This window comes from Betta splendens, chromosome 6 (genome assembly GCF_900634795.4).
Source record: "Betta splendens chromosome 6, fBetSpl5.4, whole genome shotgun sequence".
Classification (NCBI taxonomy): Eukaryota; Metazoa; Chordata; class Actinopteri; order Anabantiformes; family Osphronemidae; genus Betta; species Betta splendens.
The window spans coordinates 18,612,227-18,634,004 of record NC_040886.2 but is presented as its reverse complement, the minus strand read 5'-3'; the positions used below and the strand labels follow the sequence as shown (position 1 = coordinate 18,634,004).

Sequence of the window (21,778 nt, the reverse complement as noted above, 5' to 3'; positions counted from 1 at the left end):
GCCAACATTTGTTCTAGCAAATGGAGACAGCTTTCAGACAGGTTAGTGTCCAATTTTATTGTCAGACAAATGTCATTGATGTTTGGGTCGTGGTAATCACTGGGCTCAGACACCGGTGTTCCTCGACAGCAAAGCCGGCAGTTAGTCCATTTAATTCTCTAACTCTAATGTCAGCAGCACATCGCCAAGTCCAGACATGACGCCCGCTGTCTCTTCATTATGAAGAGAGGGTGACATGCAGGATTCAGGCCTCGGCTCTGGGGGGGCTAATTGCCTGAAACACTGTTGATCTACATGGACAAAGAAAATACTTTGCAACTGCAATTAATTGTCCCACTGACAGATCAGCGGCGTTGAGGGATCCTCCCTGTCAGATTTCTTTTTTTAAGCACTTACTCGCCTGGCGCTTGCAGCCCAACTTCTGGAGAAGTAAAAGCCAAAATGTCAACTTCAGTTTGCATTGTTTCAGAAGCTTAATTCCAGTTTTGCAACGTTTTCACACTTAAATCAGCTTTACTCAGACAAAAGATTTCTTAAAAACATTCTAAAATATCTGAAATACCGGCTGTTCTCCCCAAAACCAGGCACTCTGCAGTTAATGTGATTTTTGGTTCAGAACAAAACTAATATTGTAATTTTCTGAATTTTTGTTCAGATGTAGATAAAAACATCTGTAGAAGAATTTATACTTTTTTTTAGATTAATAAAACGTTTTTTTTATTCTAAAATGAATGTGTTTAAAAAGTTCAACAATAACAGCTTAGCTAAGTAAAAGCAGATGTTAATGTGACTGAGTCAGTTTTGGTAATTATTTTAAGAACATTTTTAAAGCTGACCGAAAATGCATACATGTATGTTACTATATTTTTTGGGGGGTGTACATTAAATGCGTAAAAACAACAAACTACAGTAGTTCCTGTTTACTTGTTGTTGGGGGGGGCTGTAATCACGGTGACGCACCTGGTGCACGTACGTAGCAGCGGGTTTTCGGCCGAAGATGGCCGAAGATGGCCGACGCGGCAGGTTTGGTGTGTCCCACCGCTCTCTGTCCGTCGTGTAAGCTAGCAGGCTGAAAATGTATGTAATTTGTCTTAACGGCAAAAAATATTGTTCCGTGTTGATGTAGGTTCGTCTGGCATTTTACTTTTGTTTAAAAAAGAAAGAAAGAAAGAAAGAAAGAAAGAAAGAAAGAAAGAAAGAAAGAAAGAAAGAAAGAAAGAAAATTTACCGTAGACAAAGGCTTAACTTCCTTTGCCTGCTACAAGAGGCTAATGGAGAGAACATCGATTGTCTGTTGATCGTCCCCCTTTGTTGATTTTTACAGGTATGTTACAACAATAAAGGAAGACATTTAGCCTATTTTAATTTATTAATAGGCACTAAGGGCTAGTAATGGTAAACAAAGCTGTCATGTATAGTATTTGTATTACTGTTATATTGTATTTGTTGTATATTATATATTTGTGTATAATATTAGGTGTAACGTTATATGATAATATAGTCATCATATTATAATTAGAGAAGCTTTTCACACTGCTACTGGAGGCTAATGGAGAGAGCAGTGATGGTGTTTCCAACCCAGGAATGTGAAATGGGCGAGAACAAGAGAGAAACGACGCCTCGTCCCACTCTCAGTACAGTAAGTGTAACATGTGAGTCACTGCTGCTTTAACTCCCTGTGAAACATTAGACGTTTGGTGAAAAGCTGAAGCTGATGGTGCATCTCTACAAAGTTTCCTGCATTACAGTAAACAACTTAACTGGATAAAAACACTTAGATGTCAGATTGTGAAGGATGGAGACACCTACAACGTTTCCAAGCTGTTACTCCTGCCGCTGTCGGCACCAACGTGCTTTCTGCAGAAAACGTTTGTGCTGTGCTTTCTGTCATCTGCTGCCACAGCTTATACCCTGCTGCTTGCTGCCAAACCACCCAAGCCACAGCTGATGATGTCACCCAGCACCGGACTGGCCTCGGGATCGCAGCTTAATCTGATATCATTGGCAGAGAGACACGCCATCTCCAGCTATCCAACATCGCTGTCTTGCCTCGGCCTGCGCGGCTCCTAGGACTCTGCTCATAAAGTTAAACCTCCCCCGGTTCACACGTTTGATGTCTGTAGAGCCACGTTTATAGAGCACGGCTGCACGGTGGTAACACTGAAACCATCTAGAAACAAAGAACGAGCCACAAAATCACGTCAGCACACGAGGCGGAGGTGAAGCCCATTTAGTTTTACGTTGAGCAGAGTGAATTCAAGCTGTGGTCTGGCTGCTGAACTATGTTGGAAGTGGAGGAAATGAGCAATGATTCTCTGGTTTTCGGCTGCAACCTGAAAAAACACATTGAAAATAATAAATAATGCAGAGCCAAGATGCTATGCAGCGATTTATGCGGCGGCCCACTTTATTTCAGCATTCAGATGGACGTATTAAAATCCAAACACGTGATCACTGCTGAATATTTATCGCTCAGACTCAGGCCTGTGACCTTGGCTTGGCAGAGAGCTCACATCATTTCATCTTGAAATAAAAAGAGACTGCCAGCAATTATGGCACGTTAATTACATATTCACTTTCATCTGTTGGAAATCACATAGATCTGCCCTCAGTAATGCTGTTGGCTGCCGTTTGATGGAGGGGTGGGGGTCTATCAGTTGCCCTGCGCTGCCCATGTTTAATCTTTGGGAGACAAGAGGAAAAATGACTTGAAGTTGGTACAAGCATAACTGGAGGAAGCGCTGTGGAGGTGTGGATGAAGCACTCACAGTCGCTTCTTGTTGACCTGGAGTCTGTTTCGCACTCTGATTCTGTATGGCCAAGGAGAACTCTACCTCCTTCCACCCCTTGTCTCTTGGGGCAGAGAGTGATGCTAATTATGCTGTCATGTTCCATTGGAGGGCCGCGATGAAGAACAGGCATATGGAGGAGTCGATCTGCTGAAGAACAAAAAAAGAGCAAATGAATGAGCACTAAGTCACCTGAAGGCAACCGAGGAGCATCTGATTACCAGCTGATCTGGAGTTGTCCAGGTTCTACTCTGGTCTGGGTCATCCTGGCTATCAGAAGCAGTGCCCCCCCCCCCCCCCGATTCGCCAACCCTCAGCCTGGTCTGGCTAGAGGTTTGCTGGGTTTCCCCTTTTTATAAAACTTTCTGGTCTATGACCTTGTCTTCTTCTGTAATTTGTCTTGAAATTGAATTGAATTGAAAGTCAAAGTGTGTGTTGAACCAAGCACTGTTCCTGATCTACACACGTGCAGCGGAGCAGAGACGATGCTCAGGTGATGCAGTTTTACCAGGGCACAGACTGCGACAGTCGTAACGGACACTTTTCACGTCCACACACACGTTGTCAATGAATGTAAACCCCCGGGGGAAATCGAACAGCTGCAGGCTTGTTAGACGCTGAAACCTACATGCTGTTACACAGAACCGCAGCACTTCGCTACTGTCTGCAGTTATGGGCAGTAAGTCAGGAAAAACAAACACAGTTGTGCTGCCTGGTTGTCGGCAGGAGAAATGATCTCTCCACAATCCTCTGAGGAGAAAGAGCTGAGTGTGTGTGTGGACGACTGGAGATGAGAAACATGAGGATTCAATAAGCAGGAGTTCAATCAACTGTTGAGAACAAAGTGTTACAAAATAAAACAAATGCATACCACCATTTACATTATATGATTAATAATTAGATTTATGTAAAGAGTCGCTTTGTCTTGTTTGGCATAGATTGGACTGTTGTGTTATTTATACAGAAAATTATTTAAAGATCTTAGATCTAATGTCAGGGTCTAATTAGGAACCAAAACAAACCCAAGGCCATAAACCTTTACTCATGAAAGAAGCTCTAGTAAGTTTCCGCAGCCGAGCCTGTAGAATCTGTAGAGCAGCTGATGTGATCGGTCTGTGGTTACTTTCAGGTCAGACAAACTGTGACTGGTTATTAAGTATGTTAACGGTACAAAGCCGGTGTATTTCTACAGTTTTACGTATTCTCACTTTTCCCGTTCTCAAGCAGCAGAAGCAGCCTATTGATGCAGCACATTTCAGTTTCCAGGTTTCATTCATTGGTTCTGGTCTTCCACCAGCTCATGAAACCTTCCACCTGAAAACAGCTGTTTTAATTTGAACCTCCAGTCTCCTGCTGTTGAGGGTGCGGTCAGGCAACAATTGACAATTTATCTCCTCTTCATCGCAGCGACAGGTCAGAGACAAGCTGAACACATCTGGTGACAGTAGAATATTCACTGTGACACACACTGTTCTCTGGAGGTGTGTGTGTTCATTCAGCCCCACTCAGGCCTCTAATGGCTCCTGCTGCGAAGCACAATTACTGCTTTTATGCTGCGAGGTCACAGAGCAGGAACATAATGTGGCAGCAAAGTGGGAGGTGGAGGCCAGTGGTTGGGTTTGATCTGGTCTCATCTCGCTATAATTACTAATGATGATTCCTTGTGCTGTAGCTCACCTGTTTATTACACTGCGGTTCCTCGTCTTGTTTCCTGAGGCAGCTGCTGTGAGTCCTTGACGTCAGCCTTGTCTGTCCAACGGTGGTGTCCTTGAGCCTCAGCCTCAAGAAGCTCTTGAGCAAACTAAGTGGAGACGAGGGTCCCTGATTCTTTGTGGGCATCTCGAAAATATGCAACGTCCTGCATCACTTCAAAAAGAATTTGTCGCTGGAATTTGGCCAAATGATTCCGTCCTAATTTTTGATTTTGCTGAAGTTAATTCTAATGCAGCAACTTTTCATACTGTATCATCTAATATGAAGAAAGACCAACAGACCGAAACTTGCACAAGCTGTGACACATCAAATATTAAAGTCTCCTTCCTGTAGCCGACTACAGTCCTGAGATCATTTTTCTTTAAGTGTTTGATTTAAGGATCAAATCAGATTATTCGTCTTGTGTGTGAGCGTTTCACACAAACGCCAGAACCCCTTTTGTTTTTTAAGCATTCGATGACAATTGTTTGTCGATCTTTCATCATTTAACCAGCAAATCACCACCTTTAATTTTGATCAAGTTGCCGGTGGATGAAAAAGAAAGAGGATGACAACAACACACTTAGCGATGACGGTGGGAAGCGAGGAAAGTCAAGCTCAAGAGCTCAGAGGCAGAAAAAGTTGAAAACGGCTCTAGTGCTCGGTCCCGTGGTCACGGCTGAAGCAGAACAATATCAAAGAACCTGTGTTTTTAGGCTCTGCGTCGATGCATATTTCATCGCGTCTCAACAAAGCGAGGCAGGAGCATATTCTATCACAGCTGCCTCTGAACACATTCCCACGTGTCTGCTGGACAACACGCACACACAAAGCAGCTCAATTGTCTCAACACTGGTCCAGGCTCAGCATAAGTGCCCTTAGGTTAAAAAGCAGCTACAGAGAAAGCAAGAAGAGCCTCAATTGTGTCTCCAAGGAGAGGAAGGCTTATGGAGAAGAAAGGCCCGACGGTGCCGTCATCAGAGAGGACAATGCCGAGCACGCGTGAAGGATTGACGGCGCACGGAGTGATGGGATTCATAAAGGAGTGTGAAAGGTGACGTGTTGATGAGGAGCTCCTCTGTGTGCAGCTGCTCTGGAGTCTGTGCTGGCGCTTTGGAAAGTTGGAGGCTGAAGTTGTAAATGTCGCTCCCACATGGTTTGGTGTTTGATTTGGTTTTTGTTTTTGGGGGGAGGCCTTCCCTTCGTTCTCTGTGAGCCTCTTTCAAAGGCTTCCCTCTGTTCTGTGACAGGATAGGTGTGAGTGTGGCTCCTCGGAGATGGCTGGAGGTCAGGGACGTCCTTGGGGAACCTCGCTGTGGTGGAGCAGCTCTCCAGAAAGTTAACCGTGTTTGCCACTTTCACATCCTACGATGCTTCAAGCGAAGCTGTGGAAATAACAGCTTCTTAATTCTGTACAGTAACAGTTCTGTTATTCTGGACACTGGAGCAGCAGGAACAGGCAGTGAACATACTGTACGCTGGAGTCAGTCAGGTTGAACCCATCACAGCGACTTTGCTTTTACCGGGGTTGTATTCCTGGTTGGTGAGTTTAGACAGAATTATATTATAGAACCATCTCCTAATGTAAAGTTGTCCAGCTCCAAGTATTCAAACCTCTCTCTCCTTTTGAATCTTTTTGGTCTTTGTCCGTCATCATCAGTAGATGCAGTAGCAACATACTATGAGTTGGATTCATTATAATATAGTTGATGCAGTCCATTCACGGCTCTGTGTTTAACCTGTGAACAGTTCAGAGCTGCATTTATTCCATGCATCACTTACAACTAAGGAAGTTCTCTTTAAATTAAAAGCAGTTTTTTATTCAAATGCCGTGTTTGCTTTACAGGAGCAAATATATGTGTAACATGTTTTAGGATTAATGCGAAATTCATTTCTAATATATTTCACACTGGGACGAATGAACCATGGCTCAAATTCTTTAAATAGTTCATATAAAACATTATAAAACAAACCTGTCACTGACTGAAAAGGTTACAAATGAGCAGTTCTCTGTGCTCTCACCCTTTTGTCCCAGTGGTTTTCACAAGTAGCACCCACGTAAACCACAGAACTGTCCAGGGACTAAAGCCAACCGTCTTTGTGCACGTTCTGGTGCATGCATTTACAATGACACTATGCAGTTTGACCCATGGGTTCCATGTCCTGGCGTCTGGGCCGTCACACAAAGCTCTCCTCCATGTTGGAGCACAGCAGGAAGGAGTCGACCAGCCGCGGTTTGATCAGCTGCTGGTGGTCGGCTGCCTCGATGCTGTCTGGACACCCGGCCGCCAGCCTCCTCAGGGCAGCCTGCAGACACACACAGACCGAACCCACTCAGCCCACCGACGCTGTGGAAAAGCTCAGTGGCCTTTGAAGGTAGAAGATTCACACTTAACCCTTGGCTGAGAGGATGAAGTGCAATCACATTAATCTGTGGTGAGTGTGGGATCGACCCAATTATGCAATTACGCGTTATTCATGACATTAAAGATGCAGCTACAGGACCAGGCCTTAAATGTGTTGAGGCTGTTATCACGGAGCAGCAGTGGTTTGTATGATGGAGTAACAGGACATGGAGCCTCCTACCAGACACGCGACCAGCACGGAGTCGCTGTTATTCCTCTCAGTAGGGGAGCGACACAGTTCGATGAGACGAGGAACAGCTAAAGACAGTGAAGGAAAAACCAGCGTCAGACAAAAAGGGTCAAATGTCATGTAAAAACTGACTCTTTATATTTGGGGTTTTCATAAAGAAATGTTGGAGAGTTTGTTTCGTAAATATTAATAATGACTAAATAAGAATCAGGGCGTCTCGTGCTTTAATGGTTCATTCCCCCTGACGTTGGCCAAATAATTGAACATCTGTAGAAATAGATGAGTCACAGACACATTCATTCATTCGTTGTGTTTCACTCATGCATCCTTGTTTCCTGTCTTTCAGCTCTCAGCGTTCATTCATGTTCAGGCTGAGCACAGGAACCTTTGAGCTGGATGGCGCCTCGGGCCACGTCGGGGTCCCTGCTCAGACGGGCCAGTGTGACGGCAGCTTTCTGCTGGACGCGCTCGCAGGCGGCGCCTTCGGACGGACTGGAGGAGGACGGCTTCTCTCCCAGCAGCAGCAGCAGGCGGTCCACTCCTGAAGGCAGCCACGAAACACAGTCAACAAATACGCAGGCACTTCCTACAGTGAGTAAATATAAAGGCAATAAATGCAGGCAAGACTTACATGGCTTTAAAAAATATTTTGCAGAAATTATAAATGTAAATAAATGAATTTTTTGTAATGGAGTCTTAAAATGGTTTTAACGATTTTCACTGACAGAAGCATGAAGGCGTGTACATTATCAGATGCTGCCATCTTCAGGATTAAATGTGAATTGCAGACATTTTCTGTTTTTTTATTCAGGGTGCGGTTTTACTATAATAGCTAATCTTTTGTATCATATGAACATCAGAATACCTTGCTCCTGCAGGACTTCAGCAGCACACTGCTCTAAGACTGAGAGGTTGGCCAAGATCGTGACCACCTGAAAGCAGTGAAGAAAAGATTTCACAATTCACCTGTTGTGTAGAAAACAACGGCGATGTTGTGTGGCTCATGCACCAGTCGTACCTGGTCTTTGGAGTAGGGGGTGTCCACCCTTTGCCGGTCCTTGCAGGCCTGCAGCAGGATGTGGATGGCATTGAGCTGCAGAAGGATCTCACAGGCCATGCTGTCAAAAAAGGTGATGTTGGCCAAGGCGGCAGAGGCCAAGAGGAAGACCTCACCACAGGAGGCGCTGTCACACAGCTCTGAGAGCAGAGGACGTCACTCAAACAGCAGCACTGGCCGTTTTATATAATTATCAACTTCTCCTGCAGCTGACTGAAAATATGTTTCTCCAAACAGCCCTTCTCTTTCTAAAAGTGAAAGGTCAGAGGTTTCGTTGTTGTGCCGTGCGACTCACTGATGAGCGCCGTGACGATGTCGTGCATGCTCTCCAGGAAGCTGGCGAGGTGCTGTGTGGACGTGTGGTGGGGAGAGGTGATCTGCGCCACCACCGCCGCCGCCTCGGCCCTCGCTGCTTCTACGCTGCTGTCGTCAGTCAAGATGTCCGCCAGGCACAGGATGCCGTCCACCTGCAGGTCAGAGCCCACGACAAAGCTTTGATGTCATTTCTTTATGGGCTCAACCTTTGTGCATTTGAGGCCCACACTAATACTACCCATCGCTGCTTCTGCAGACAGTTTAGGTTTTTGTGGCATCAGCTTTGATCAAACTCCATGTCTGGCCGTAAAAACCATCACAATTAAAGCCCAGCGCTTTGCTTCAACACCACCACCTCTGATTGTGCTTTGGTGCATCCAGCTGCCATTGACCCAGAGTGTGTGCATCCCCGTCTGAGGAGAGGAGCAGGACGAGGGTGGAGCAACTGATCTGCGGGGCGGTGTGTCGGGCAGGAAAAAACAGGACGGACCTTCATCCACTTGGAGGTGATGTTGCACAGTTCATTTACAGCTGCTTTCTACTTTGCTGACGCGTAAGTGTTGAGCTCACACTCACATTAAAATGCATCGTCTTCAGTTGCAAATCTTTTCCAGGTGGTGGAAAATGCATTAACAGGTATATGTGAAATAGTGAGGCTGTGTGTGGAATCATTTACTCGTGTGTGTGTGTGTGTGTGTCACCACAAGCCAAAGCTGCTGAAAACAAAAGTTTGGAGACGAGGATCCAAAGTGAGACGAGCCATCAGCTCGCAGCCAGACGCACCTGTCAGTCTTATCTGCTGATGAGCATCAGCGCTCTGAGCTTCACAGGGCAAGTCCCTATTTTTGTCTCCGTGGACGTCAGCAGCACTGACGTGGAACGCTCCGCTCTCCACTCCACTTCCCCGTTCCCCCACCGCCGCCCTCACCCGCGTCTCCGCCTTCCCACCGAAACATTAACGTCCTCATTTACTGTACACACAGTATTGAGCATCAGGGTCTGAAGTGAAACACCATTTATCAAGTTCTTCTGTGATTTGGGAAAACACATAACTGTTGGTGTGTGTAGCAGCACGTGAGGAGAAGCTCGTAAAACTATACACAAGAAAACAAACACCTGTTGCTTCTATTAAATGACAAAAACACGATTCAAACAGTTCATCTCCCAAACTTTAAAAGTCTAATTCATTTGCATTCACTTTAACCTGAAACCTGGCACTTTGCACCTCATCACTCGGCATCAGTGCTTTGTTGTTTTGATCACGAGCGGTGCAGGTGCCCACCAGCCTCCCTCAGCGCTGACAGGTGTGTTCCTCAAGCCTGAGCGATCGGCTGCCTGACAGCCTCCCTCCGAGGAGCCGGCTCGCTAATCTGGGCTGGACTCTGCCTCCCATTAAAGAGCTTCCACACATGGATGACTGCCACCCTCCCAGCTGTGGGCGCAGACGCCGCTGTGTCGTACTGGAAACGCTTCTTTGTTTTGGTTGAATCTCAATAGAGAACAAAGCAGAAGGAGTGTTTGTGGATTCTCACTACCTGCACGAGTGTCTCAGCTCTGCCTCGCTGGAAATCACATCTCATTTTGTGTGTCAGCATCCATCGCACCCTCGCTGTCTCTGGGACTAAAATTAAAGTTTGAGAAAGTTGTGCTTCCAGAGCCCTGAGCTTCCTCAACCGGAGAAACTCAACTACAGCAGCCTAATAATGTCTAAACAATGCAGAGAAGCCAAGTGTGGCATCAATTATTCATGATGAGACACAAACAGAAGCAGTGATGCTGTTAAACTTGGCTCTGCCTTCCACACATCCGCACTGAAACAAAAACGCCCTCCTCAGGGTCAGCAGGACTTCGATGGAGCAGATTTATCTCTGAATGTGTTTACAAAATGTGACCTGTTACATGGAACCAGTGAAAACGATCGTACAGCTTGTTTCCTTTGGGCCAAACCTCCTGCTGCCGTTGCTGTTGGCACATATTCCTGAGTGAAAATAGACTGCAGCCTCTTAGTCACAACATGGAGCGAGCGGCAAAACGGACCGGGACCGGGACCAGGACCAGGACCGGGTCAGGACCAGGACCAAACTCCTATTTGGGCTGACTAATGTAAACATAGAGTAATCTGTCTGCATGGACGCAGCTAAGGCGCTTTACGGGAAGTACTGCCATCCCTCCCTCCCTCTCTCTCTCTCTTGCTCTCGCTCTAAACATCAATTTTGCATTAAAAGAATATCTGCTCTCTTGTAGCCATAAGTTAGAGGTAAATGTGTTTAGTTATTACGTCAATCTGTGGCCAGTTTCATTATACAAATTGAATGAATTCATTCATTTTTTCTCTGTTATTTGCTTCATGGGGTGTGTCTGCATTTGTATGGCTGCATTTGGAGCAGGCGCACGTTAGTGTTTGTCCTACTGATGATCAGCAAGAAAGAAAAAACACTTAGTCGTTTAGTCCAGTCTATGGTTTGGGCCTGAAGTTGTGATTCTAATAACAAAAGCGAGGTTGGGGACTTGGACCGTCTCTGCGGCCGCCGAGGACGAGGACGTGTGTGTTTACCTTGTCCAGTTGGCTGATGCCCTCGTCCACGCAGCAGATGGAGGCCACCGTTCGGAGAGCGTGAGCGTACAGCTCCCGGAAACGGTCCTGTCTGCAGATCTTAAACAGGGCCACCACTGCTCCCTCCTGCACAGCAACACAGACACCATCACAATAAGGACACGTAGCCTCTGCTGCTGTGCTCACGTTAACACAGGGTTTTCCCATCACCACCGTGGACCAGGACTCACTAATCACTGGATTCATTTGTCAGCTGCTTCTGTCTGTTTTACTCATCATGAATCCATGTTGGGAAAATCATTTTCATTGAGAGTCCAGCTGTTCCAGAACAGGCCTGACATTATTCAGTCCGTAAATTACACACTCTGCCTCGTGGTCAGCTCTTGTCTTAAAGCGTATGTGATGAAAATAATGGATCCAATTGCTCAGTGTGACGGCGCCGTAAGTTCTGCTGGGACAGCGGCTGTTTCCACTGCCGATGAACTCACCGTCTGAATAACCCACCAACGGGCCACAGTTTTTCACCACAGCAGCCAAAATATACAGATTTCATGAATGGAAAACACGGAGGACTGAACAATGCGGAGAAATGATGCGGTGGCTGTAATAGCTGAGCAATTTCTGTCAGATTATGTTGGGAGTAAACAAACCAAAATAGCTCATGTCACAAAAAACACTTGCAGGTTCTGAGTTCTGCTCAGCTTGCACCCAGGCAGAACCGGTAACGACCACCATTATCCTAATAAGGCCATTATACGGAGCTGCTCAGCCGGGCTGCCCGGGCTTGAAGTGGCTAATCATCCAGGCCTCTGGCCCAACGGCGCCGTCCCCGGCTCCAGCTTCCAGCAAACCTGTGCAAACTCCAGGAGGGTCTACAGTTGGGGGCGATGAAGAGGCTGTTGATCCGCCGCTAATGTTTCTTCTCAGAAATCTTGTGGCGACTCTTCAGGCGTCGGATGCAGTTTTGAGCTCTCTGGTTTGTACAATAATCAATTTGCTGTTTTTCAAGGTGGTCCAGATCAAACACAGCTCTGCCATTAATTTGACTGACTAGGTGATCATTTCCCCACCTTTAGTTCAAACATATACAAACATTTTTTTAGTTTAGTTTGTTCATCAAGACTAGAGAATGACTGAGTAGCTTGGGTCCACTTTAAAACGAGAACTGAACTTGATCTGCAGGCGCTGGACGTCCGAGGCACTGGACTGGACAGCGAGGCTGCCCTTCCAGCCTCCGGTACCAGATCCGTGCAATGTCTGCCTGAATTCACGGGGAGAGTGGGAGCGTTGACGACGTTTCGAGGGTCTGCTGCCACCGCTCGCCTGCATCACGGGGACTATGTTTAGCAGGTGAGAACAAGTCTGACACCGACGATCTCCTGTTGAGCGCTACATGTGTGAAGGTCTGCGTGTGGATCTGACCCATCCAGACAGAGGCCAGAGTTCATGGCCGTTTCTCTTTGTCTTTCCTTCCTTTGGTTGTCGTCTCGCTCGCAGCTCGTTTCCATTGACTCCATCTTTGTGTAACATACTTGCATCATCGTCATGTGAACTGGTGTATGTGCATGTGTTAACGCCTTCCTGTCTGTTTATCTCTTCATTTAACAGAACATCAGACGTCTGAAGTCAGGTCTTTTATCACCAGGTCTGAGTTTCCAGCTCTGAGACGAGGCCTCGGCTCGTTTAGCTGAGCATCCATCAGGACAGAAGGTAAACACCCAGGCACAAACTCACTTCAACGCCCTCGGACATCCCAGCTGCTGCTCAACAGCTTCTTTTCTCCTCTTGTGTGGAGTTTGCACGTTTTATCTGTGTTTGACGCTGACGGGAAGATGAGCATCGCACTGTTTGTCTGAGCTAATAAGGCTTGGTTTGTTGTGCTGAATGAAAATACCAACAAATATATGGAAAGGCTGTTTAAATATGCAGTAAATATGCATGAGCAGCAGCTCTTTGGTTTGTTTTCATATTGTCTGTGGGTCGACGGATGGGGCAGGTGTAGATGGTGGAGACGGGATTCAATTTGCTCAGACCTGCTTAGTGGACCAGGTGGAAGAGGATGACGATCACCAGGCAAACTGAGCAGAGCCAACGTGCTGCTGTCATCACACGACGGATGGGTGTCAATCACAAGTTAATGACCAATTATCCCACAGTTTCCCATGAAGCCCATTGTGTGGTTATGTATGTTTATTTCATCATCTGCAGCTTCCAGCTAAAAACCAACACAAGTTACTGCTACATGATAATTATGAGAAATCAGATTAAAGCAAGTGTGGATACATACATACAGCTCATCTCCGATGGCATCTGTGATTGTCAGCAGAGGAAGGAGACGGACACATTATGTCTCCACCCGAGTGGAGTGGCTAATTGCCACTGAAGTGCATGAATCAAGTGTAAGGTTGTTGGGAGGTTGTGGACAAACTGCTGGAGGGTAATCGGGTGAGACGGCAGGTGGGGAGAGGCAGCTCTAAGGTGGAGCAGCCTGAGCAGCTGATCGGAGCTAGTTCATGATGAGGACTGGCACCAGTGATGTGAAGCACTGGGAGCAGAGGTGTGTGTGGACCGTCACACCTCTGTCTGCTCTGTCCCATCTCGTCTGACAGGGCTCTTTTGCATCATGAGCTCATTCTAATGCGTGTGTCTAGATGTGAACGAGCTCAGTCTGTGAGTCCTCGTTACCTTGGCAATGATGCTGCAGAGCTGAGGTCCGTCCTGGGTGAGGGACAACAGGTTGCTGATGGCACTGCTGATGGTGTGAACACTGTCCGAAGATTCGATCTGTTTGATCAGGACCTGTGAGAAGTCGAGGCTTCAATGGAACTGCGTGAACACAAAACGCTTCACTGGGACAGAACCAGAATCGGGGGAGACTTGCCCGGATCTCGTTGGCTAAGGCCATGTCGATCATGTTGCTGAAGGAATCGCTGACGTCAGTGAGGATCTCGTGGATCGCTTCCCTCATAGACTTCAGGAAGAATTCATCATCTGTGTGAAGACACCTGGAGTCAGAGGAGACGGGGACATTCATCAGCACCTTAATCAACATTTACTACAGTAATTAAATGTAAAGAGCTTCACCTTTCTGTGATATTTGTCAGCTCCATGCACTTTTCCAGAAGAGATTTTTCATACTGAAATAATTGAAAGGACAAACGTGGTCAAACTCCGCCGGTCTTTAGTAAGTACCACACTGAGCCGCCAGTGGTTCTGCCTCACCTTCTGCATCTCCGGCGGCGTGCTCCGGGCAGAGCTGTACTCGTGCACCAGCGAGCGCACGTGGCAGTTGGCCCTCACCGCCGTGCTGTGGACCCTCTGCCAGCGCCCCTTCTCCAGGCGCTGGAACATCTTGCCGAGCTCCGTGCTGACCACCAGCGCTCGGCGCAGCAGCGTCTGCAGGTTGTTCCTGGCCACGTGGTCGCTGGAGCCCTGGGCCACGATCAGCTCCCCCTGCTGGGAGTCGTCCTCCACCCCGATGGGTTTGGCCTGGAGCACACACATGCACTCGACCTCTGTCATGTGGCGAAGGTCCTCCATCCAGCGCTGGACCGAGTCCACCTGTAGGGACTGCATCCGGGTGCTGCAGCGAAGGAGGATGCAGGGCTGTTAGTAAAAGCAGAGTGACAGCAACTGAATGGAACTAAAGTAGAACCGGCAGCACTGAACCATAGGTACCACAGAGGTTTCAGGTAGAGGATAGAGAAGCATCTTAACCTCCTCCACAGGAGACAAAAGATAAGATACAGGAAGTGGTTAAATACAGTTTTAATAGGACTGTCCCACTCTGTGTGACAACTGAGGATGAGAGTTATGTGGTCTATGCAGCTTGAAGTCATGTAGGTCTCACTTTTATGCTGGATATTCTGGTGTATTTCCACTATGTTTGTGCCCAAGAAAAGGATTCAAGTCATGTTTGTCTTTAATGATGTTTCTGGACCAAGTGATCAAGGTTCAGCTGTTTGAAGAGTTAGGGATCAGGCAAAAAGCTTTTAGACATTATTACTGCCGTGTGCCTGGAAATGTTTGTACCCATCATGCCATGCAGCTGGTGTTAGTGGAACTGAAACGACCAAATCTCTGCAGTGGATCAGTTTGTACCAGCTGGAAGTTTGTTTTTCCTTTCCTTCATTTTTGTGTCACGGTATAAACGAAAAGGAGAAACCTGACCAATTGCTCAGGTGATCAAAGGGTGCTATAAAATAATATGAGCTGTAGAAATCCAACATTTCCATTAATGACATAAACCGGAAACAAGACATTCCTCAGATTAGTGAAGCGTGCTCGGGTTATTTGTCCATTGGTTTCTATGCTTCCCTTCAGCTCTGGGGCTCAGACCATAGCCTGTGCCGAGCAAACAGCCCTCCCCACTTCAATCCCTGCGTCTGACCCTGATGAACACAGGCTTAGGGGCAGATCCAGAGTCCACGCTGACTGGAAGTGGGTGAATTGACAGCTGCAACAGCCACTTCTGCTCCGAGACCCCTCTTGGGAAGTGGCCTCCGATGAACCGAGGCTCCTCAGACCTCATCTGCTTTCTGTGGGAACGATGGCTAAGTGGAGAACGAACGACTGAAGCTCCGGCGGTTTGTGTACACGGACGGAAAGACGACGGTTACCGTCAGTGTGCAACGTGCAGCTGCTTTCATTTTAAAAGAGCCACAACTTTAAGATGAAATCCACGATCAGACCTATAAAGAGTTTGGGTCAGAAAACGGGCTTGTTAAAAGCCAAAACAAACAACAGAAGCAGAACATTCAGAGGTGTGGAAATAAAAGGCACATTATCTCTGTTCAGAACCAGTCACATCTGCAGGCTGAGCTACAGTTCACAACTCCCAGCATATCAAAAGAGGATGAAGACGTAATTAGCTGGAAATGAAGAAACCGTCTAGTACGAGTTCTACAGTGACCCCTGCTTTGGTTCTTTAGTTCAAACTCTGACCCCGAGTGAGGACAATCAGCCACGAAGAGCTTGATTAAAACCACATCTGCAGAGATGCAGCCTAAACTTTATGCTTGACACCCCTTCGCTGATTAGGACCCAAACTGAAGGACTAAAAGTGACCCCAGCTCTTAAAAAACACGAGCCTATTACGTCTTACAGGAAGAATGTGGGACTGTGCAGATTTGCTTTTTGCTCATTATCCCCAGCGTGGTTCATCCAAACCTTTTTCCACTATTATATAAAAGCAATGCAGGCGAAACAGTCGAGGCCACAGAGAGGGAAAAGATGATAATAATAGTTTTGTTTGCCAAAGGAGAGGAAGCGGCAGCGAATGACAAATATTTACATGCGAGGCCGAGGGAGGGTCATGCGACAGCAGCTCTATTATCCCATACAGGGATCCTGTGCAGATGAAGCTTCAGCCCTTTTCATCTTCTGGAGGCTGGAGAGGAATTGTTAACGCGTTCCAAACAGACTTGGTTTATTTGTTTATGTGACTACAGTGATGCCTGATGTCTGTATTGTTTCTGGATTATAAATAGACTTAATTTAATTCAAGGTTCATTCAGGCTGAATGTAGTTCAGTGATGTAAAACTTTCCCACAGGAAAAGTTGAGACTCTGGCAAATGGCTATATAACGTCCTGTTGGTTGTCATTTAAATAAACCCTACATGTGTTTCCTGTCTCACCATTGCCTCCTAAAGGTCCTTTAGTGTCAGTACATGACAGCACAGGCCTCGTTATGTTGCCTCACTAGAACCTGTTGAAAAGCTGTGCTTCTTTCACGAAAAAGGAAAAAAGTTTTCCCAAGTGTCAAAAAGACTTAGAAAATGTTCAGTAGGAGACGTTTGAGTCTCAGATCGCATGTCTAATAGCTTGAGAGGAAACAAATCAACAGGCAGCGTTTAATCTGGCATCCTAACATTGAATCTAAGATGGCAGCTTGAACTCCGTGTCCTGTAACACTTCACTTTCTGACTTTTCCAGTTGTTGTGGATGAGTCACTGGCAGGTTGTTGCTCTGGCTGTTTAGCTCATATTGGTTTATCCCTGAGCAAACTCCACATTTATGAGGTTTGTGCCTGCAGTCAGCCGGTGTTTGTGTAGAGCCCAGAGTTAAGAGGTGTCCAGGGTGAACCTGAGGTGCAGCTGAGGTCACCTGAGCTGCGGCTCCAGTCATTCTGCAGGTGAGGGCTGGAGGGACACAACATGTGTCCAAAACAGGAGCGAAGCCGCTCAACACCAGCACTGTCTTAGTGAGAACAGAAAAAACTGACACGTTGAATTAAGTTGCAGCAATGATGTGTTGACTTCACTACATGCAGCCAACGTAAAGAGGAACCTCCACTGCTGCCGATCCAGGTGTAAAAGCAGCAGCACGGAGGCAGCCTGCAGCCTGATCCAATGAGTGAAAACACAAATGCAAGTGCTTTAAGTGACAGTGACATCCTGGAATCAGCTGACACTGAGACTTGTTGCTAGCGAGCAGCAGTTCAGCACCTGTTGTCACTCAAGTGTGACAGTTACTGTACAACGAGAACTAATTTGTTCTCCAGAGGCTCCGTCGAGCTTCAAGGCGCTCGTGTAACATCCTGCTGTCAAATGCTGCTCAAATGTTTTCAATTAAATTAAATACATGTGTGGCTCCGTCTGGAAATGTACAAAAGGAGAAACATTTAAGAATGAGGAAGCAGGAGACGGTGACAGGAAATGATGTCGCTGCTCAATAGTGCACTTGAGTCTCCTCATTTTTGTCATCAGGAGTTGATGAGCTGGCTTCACGTACAGTTCAAGGTTGTTGTTTAGCATCATGGGGGCAACAGGTTAAACTTTGGACATGTGGCTGAATATGAGCTGTAATGAGAGCTTTGGGGTCTCTATCGTTTCTGTGGTTTCTGGCAGTGGAGGAGCGTCGTCCCATCTGGACCGTCCTCTCACCCCCTCGCCTCCAAGCAGCTGCTTTGGAAAAGAACAGCGACATGTGTTCGTTTGTGTTATTGGTTCTGTTTGGGCTCAGTAACATATTCTGCTTAAATATGGAATTCATTTAGCAGCACATGAGCAGGAAGGAAATCGTCACTGTCGTGCAGTGTCTGACAAGGAGCGAAGGGAAATGTTTGTGGAAACACGGGAACAGCCTCAGCATGGTCAGGCCTGTGACCAGGACACAATTATGAAATATGGATATGAAAGCAATATGAATGCAAAGCGGAGTTTTCCTCTCATCAGAACCAAGATCCAGCTGAAGAAAACCTAAAACTGGCAACAGGTGAGCTGAGCAGACCCACAATGAGACAGACCCACAATGAGACAGACCCACAATGAGACACACCCACAATAAGACAGACCCAGAATGAGACAGACCCACAATGAGACAGACCCACAATGAGACACACCCACAATGAGACACACCCACAATAAGACAGACCCAGAATGAGACAGACCCACAATGAGACAGACCCACAATGAGACACACCCACAATGATACAGACCCACAATGAGACAGACCCACAATGAGACACACCCACAATGAGACACACCCACAATGAGACACACCCACAATGAGACAGACCCACAATGATACAGACCCACAATGAGACACACCCACAATGAGACAGACCCACAATGAGACAGACCCAGAATGAGACAGACCCACAATGAGACACACCCACAATAAGACAGACCCAGAATGAGACAGACCCACAATGAGACAGACCCACAATGAGACACACCCACAATAAGACAGACCCAGAATGAGACAGACCCACAATGAGACACACCCACAATGAGACACACCCACAATGAGACACACCCACAAAGATACAGACCCACAATGAGACACACCCACAATGAGACAGACCCACAATGAGACAGACAATGAGACACACCCACAATAAGACAGACCCAGAATGAGACACACCCACAATGAGACACACCCACAATGATACAGACCCACAATGATACAGACCCACAATGAGACACACCCACAATGAGACAGACCCACAATGAGACACACCCACAATGAGACACACCCACAATGAGACAGACCCACAATGAGACACACCCACAATGAGACAGACCCACAATGAGACAGACCCACAATGAGACACACCCACAATGAGACAGACCCACAATGAGACAGACCCACAATGAGACACACCCACAATGAGACACACCCACAATGAGACCCACCCACAATGAGACACACCCACAATGAGACAGACCCAGAATGAGACAGACCCAGAATGAGACACACCCACAATAAGACAGACCCAGAATGAGACAGACCCACAATGAGACAGACCCACAATGAGACACACCCACAATGAGACACACCCACAATGAGACACACCCACAATGAGACAGACCCACAATGAGACAGACCCGCAATGAGACACACCCACAATGAGACACACCCACAATGAGACAGACCCAGAATGAGACAGACCCACAATGAGACACACCCACAATGAGACAGACCCACAATGAGACACACCCACAATGAGACACACCCACAATGAGACAGACCCAGAATGAGACAGACCCACAATGAGACACACCCACAATGAGACAGACCCACAATGAGACACACCCACAATGAGACAGACCCACAATGAGACAGACCCACAATGAGACACACCCACAATGAGACAGACCCACAATGAGACAGACCCACAATAAGACAGACCCACAATGAGACAGACCCACAATGAGACAGACCCACGTCTGAGCGTCTTTTATAGATGTGTGAAAGTCTGAGCTGCTGTGGCCTCTGACTGTTCCAGGAGCAGACGTCTGATTCCAGATGTGTGAGGCGGTCTCTCGTGTGCAGCCGAGGCCAGGTTCAGCGAAGCAGCCCACTCAGCCTAAGGTTTCCTTCCTGGGTCTGTGCAGCGTACGCATGGAAGGCGCTGCTGCAGGCTTCAGTCTCCTCATCGGAGCGTCTCCAGCGCTTGTTTTTTGTTGTCTCTCCCTGTGCTCATCACCACCCAACCCACAAGTATGCAACTATCCAGTGTTCAAGGGCTGCAGGCAGAAACCAGGGCCACCTCATGGCCTCAGGTCTTACTGCTTCTGCTGGGGGAGATGTTCGTATGTGTGCGTGACTTCCATGTGTGTTTGTGATTCATTCAGATGCAGCTGAGGCTTTGGCTCCCGTTCCTGCCTGATTGACTGCAGCAGCAGCGACTGTGATGCTGTGTGCGCGGCTGCTCGTCTATGTACTATCGCGTGACAGCGACGCTGATTTGATCCAAGCGCAGCCACCGAGCGTCTTCGGGGGAAGCACAACTGTCACAAGATATATATTCACCTTCTTTATCACAAATGGGCCGAACCACAGGAGCTGATGAAAAGGTTTGTCACATTAAAAAAGGACTAATAAACATCTGGCGTTTAGAAGCTTCTCCACCAGAATCTACTATTAATCATGTGCGTTTCCACACAATTAATAGTCACGTTCCTTTAGTCTACAGAACAATGTAAGAGTGGCTCCACTGTTTGAAGGCAGCCTCGCCTGGATTCTGCTTCCCCTGGTATGTGTCTGTTTTTACTTGTTTGCCTTTTGCTCACATCTGTTTTTAGAAGGTTTGCCTGTGTGTGTGTGTGTGTGTGTGTGTGCGTGCGTGCGTGCGTGCATGCGTGCCTGTGTGTGTGTGTATGTGTATGTGTATGTGTGTGTGTGTGTGTGTGTGTGCGTGTGCGTGTGCGTGTGTGGGTGTGCGTGCGTGCGTGCGTGCGTGCATGCGTGCCTGTGTGTATGTGTGTGTGTGTGCTCAGTCACACGTGTTTGCATTGTCACTAAGGGTTTGACCTTTAGCACCTGCTGCATCGACTGAGTCTAATTTGCTGGTCTGGAACCTTCACTGAGGCTCATATGAGTTCAAGTTGAGCCAAGCACCAGCCAGCAAATATTTCCTCAGGTATGAATGAAGGAGGTGAGGATGTCATTTACCTGTTAGCTCACTGCTGCTGGACCTATTACTGTGGTTTAGGGTTGTGCTGATTGTAAGTGGATTCTGTCTATAGGGAGAGACAGTGAACCTAAACACAATCAAAGTTTATGTGTAGATTGTTATTTCTGTAATTTGTTCTCCCATAACCTGCTGCAGGACCATGAAGCTGGAGCCGAGGCTCCTTTTCTCATGTTGTACTCATGTAAAACTGAGTGTGAGATCTGAGAGAAAGACACAGGAGCAGGAACCGCAAAGCTGCACCGACAGGTCCGATCGGTCCAGTTTGGGTTCCGAACCCATTTTCGTGTCTTCACAAACCACCAAGCAGCTAATTGAAAGCTGGTTAAGAAGCAAGATGTGACCGTGTCACCAGAAGGAACCAGAGCACTGACGCGAAGTGTGTCACCTCTGAGATGAACTAATGCAAACACACAAGGCTGCACTGACTTTCTCTACTTGCCTCATTGGAGACGACGACAGCGAGCTGCTCTGAGGCGAAGCCATTCTGTCCGATGCCATCTTAGTTGAGCCCAGAACCTGAAACACAAGCAACACACGTTACAGGAGCGTTTTGTGGAGCTGAGGCCTCGGCCGGGCCTTCGCTCAGCGGACACTGGCTTCCTCTGCAGTGTGATCGCTCCGATAGCGTGTCTCCTTATTGATCTGCCTCCAGACGGTCTATTCTTGTCTTGTCGTCTTTTCCTCCCAGTAATTTAATTATCAATAAACCTCCCTGTTTTAAATAGCTACAAGCCGCTGGTGCCAGTGGAGGAGTATTTCTTATCTTCTAATTTATTGGCTGGACGCCAGCCAGTGGCTCTTTCCTACTTTGAGCCTGGGCAGAAGGGGCTGACGCTTTTAAGTGCCCACGACT

General features: G+C 47.2%; 1 protein-coding gene and 2 long non-coding RNA genes across 7 annotated transcripts in view; 2 read left to right on the top strand and 1 right to left on the bottom strand.

The window, feature by feature from the left end:
• Nucleotides 1-958: 958 nt before the first annotated feature.
• LOC114857435 (uncharacterized) lies at nucleotides 959-7,563 on the top strand. 3 transcript variants are annotated; one of them, XR_008694958.1, is made up of 4 exons: nucleotides 969-1,324; nucleotides 1,520-1,639; nucleotides 5,732-6,917; nucleotides 7,423-7,556. It is a non-coding gene; the product is annotated as an uncharacterized LOC114857435 (long non-coding RNA). The 3 variants fall into 3 exon arrangements; XR_003786208.3 differs by lacking the exon at nucleotides 5,732-6,917 and having other exon boundaries at nucleotides 959-1,324; nucleotides 7,423-7,563; XR_008694957.1 differs by lacking the exons at nucleotides 5,732-6,917; nucleotides 7,423-7,556 and adding an exon at nucleotides 1,904-4,473 and having other exon boundaries at nucleotides 961-1,324.
• The window catches only part of LOC114857433 (protein inscuteable homolog), a 23,560-nt gene continuing 8,429 nt past the window's right edge, over nucleotides 6,648-21,778 (bottom strand). The window contains exons 2-13 of the mRNA XM_029153911.3: nucleotides 21,365-21,441; nucleotides 14,225-14,585; nucleotides 14,087-14,139; nucleotides 13,884-14,007; nucleotides 13,688-13,801; nucleotides 11,003-11,128; nucleotides 8,429-8,600; nucleotides 8,095-8,273; nucleotides 7,942-8,008; nucleotides 7,462-7,617; nucleotides 7,068-7,144; nucleotides 6,648-6,788 (exon numbers count right to left, since the gene is read on the bottom strand). Coding sequence (XP_029009744.1) covers nucleotides 6,660-6,788; nucleotides 7,068-7,144; nucleotides 7,462-7,617; nucleotides 7,942-8,008; nucleotides 8,095-8,273; nucleotides 8,429-8,600; nucleotides 11,003-11,128; nucleotides 13,688-13,801; nucleotides 13,884-14,007; nucleotides 14,087-14,139; nucleotides 14,225-14,585; nucleotides 21,365-21,423 — 1,617 coding nt within the window. The 5' untranslated portion in view covers nucleotides 21,424-21,441 and the 3' untranslated portion in view covers nucleotides 6,648-6,659. The remainder of the gene's footprint in view (nucleotides 6,789-7,067; nucleotides 7,145-7,461; nucleotides 7,618-7,941; nucleotides 8,009-8,094; nucleotides 8,274-8,428; nucleotides 8,601-11,002; nucleotides 11,129-13,687; nucleotides 13,802-13,883; nucleotides 14,008-14,086; nucleotides 14,140-14,224; nucleotides 14,586-21,364; nucleotides 21,442-21,778) is intronic.
• Nucleotides 8,467-21,778, top strand: part of LOC121202308 (uncharacterized) — a 24,606-nt gene continuing 11,294 nt past the window's right edge. Inside the window, exons 1-6 of one of the 3 annotated variants that reach the window (XR_008694959.1) lie at nucleotides 8,467-8,606; nucleotides 8,830-8,954; nucleotides 12,185-12,352; nucleotides 12,611-12,712; nucleotides 19,735-20,305; nucleotides 20,418-20,484. This is a non-coding gene — a long non-coding RNA (uncharacterized LOC121202308). Of the gene's footprint in view, nucleotides 8,607-8,829; nucleotides 12,353-12,610; nucleotides 12,713-19,734; nucleotides 20,306-20,417; nucleotides 20,485-21,778 lie in introns of all 3 variants that reach the window. The other 2 variants (XR_008694960.1, XR_005897823.2) reach the window with 2 other exon arrangements.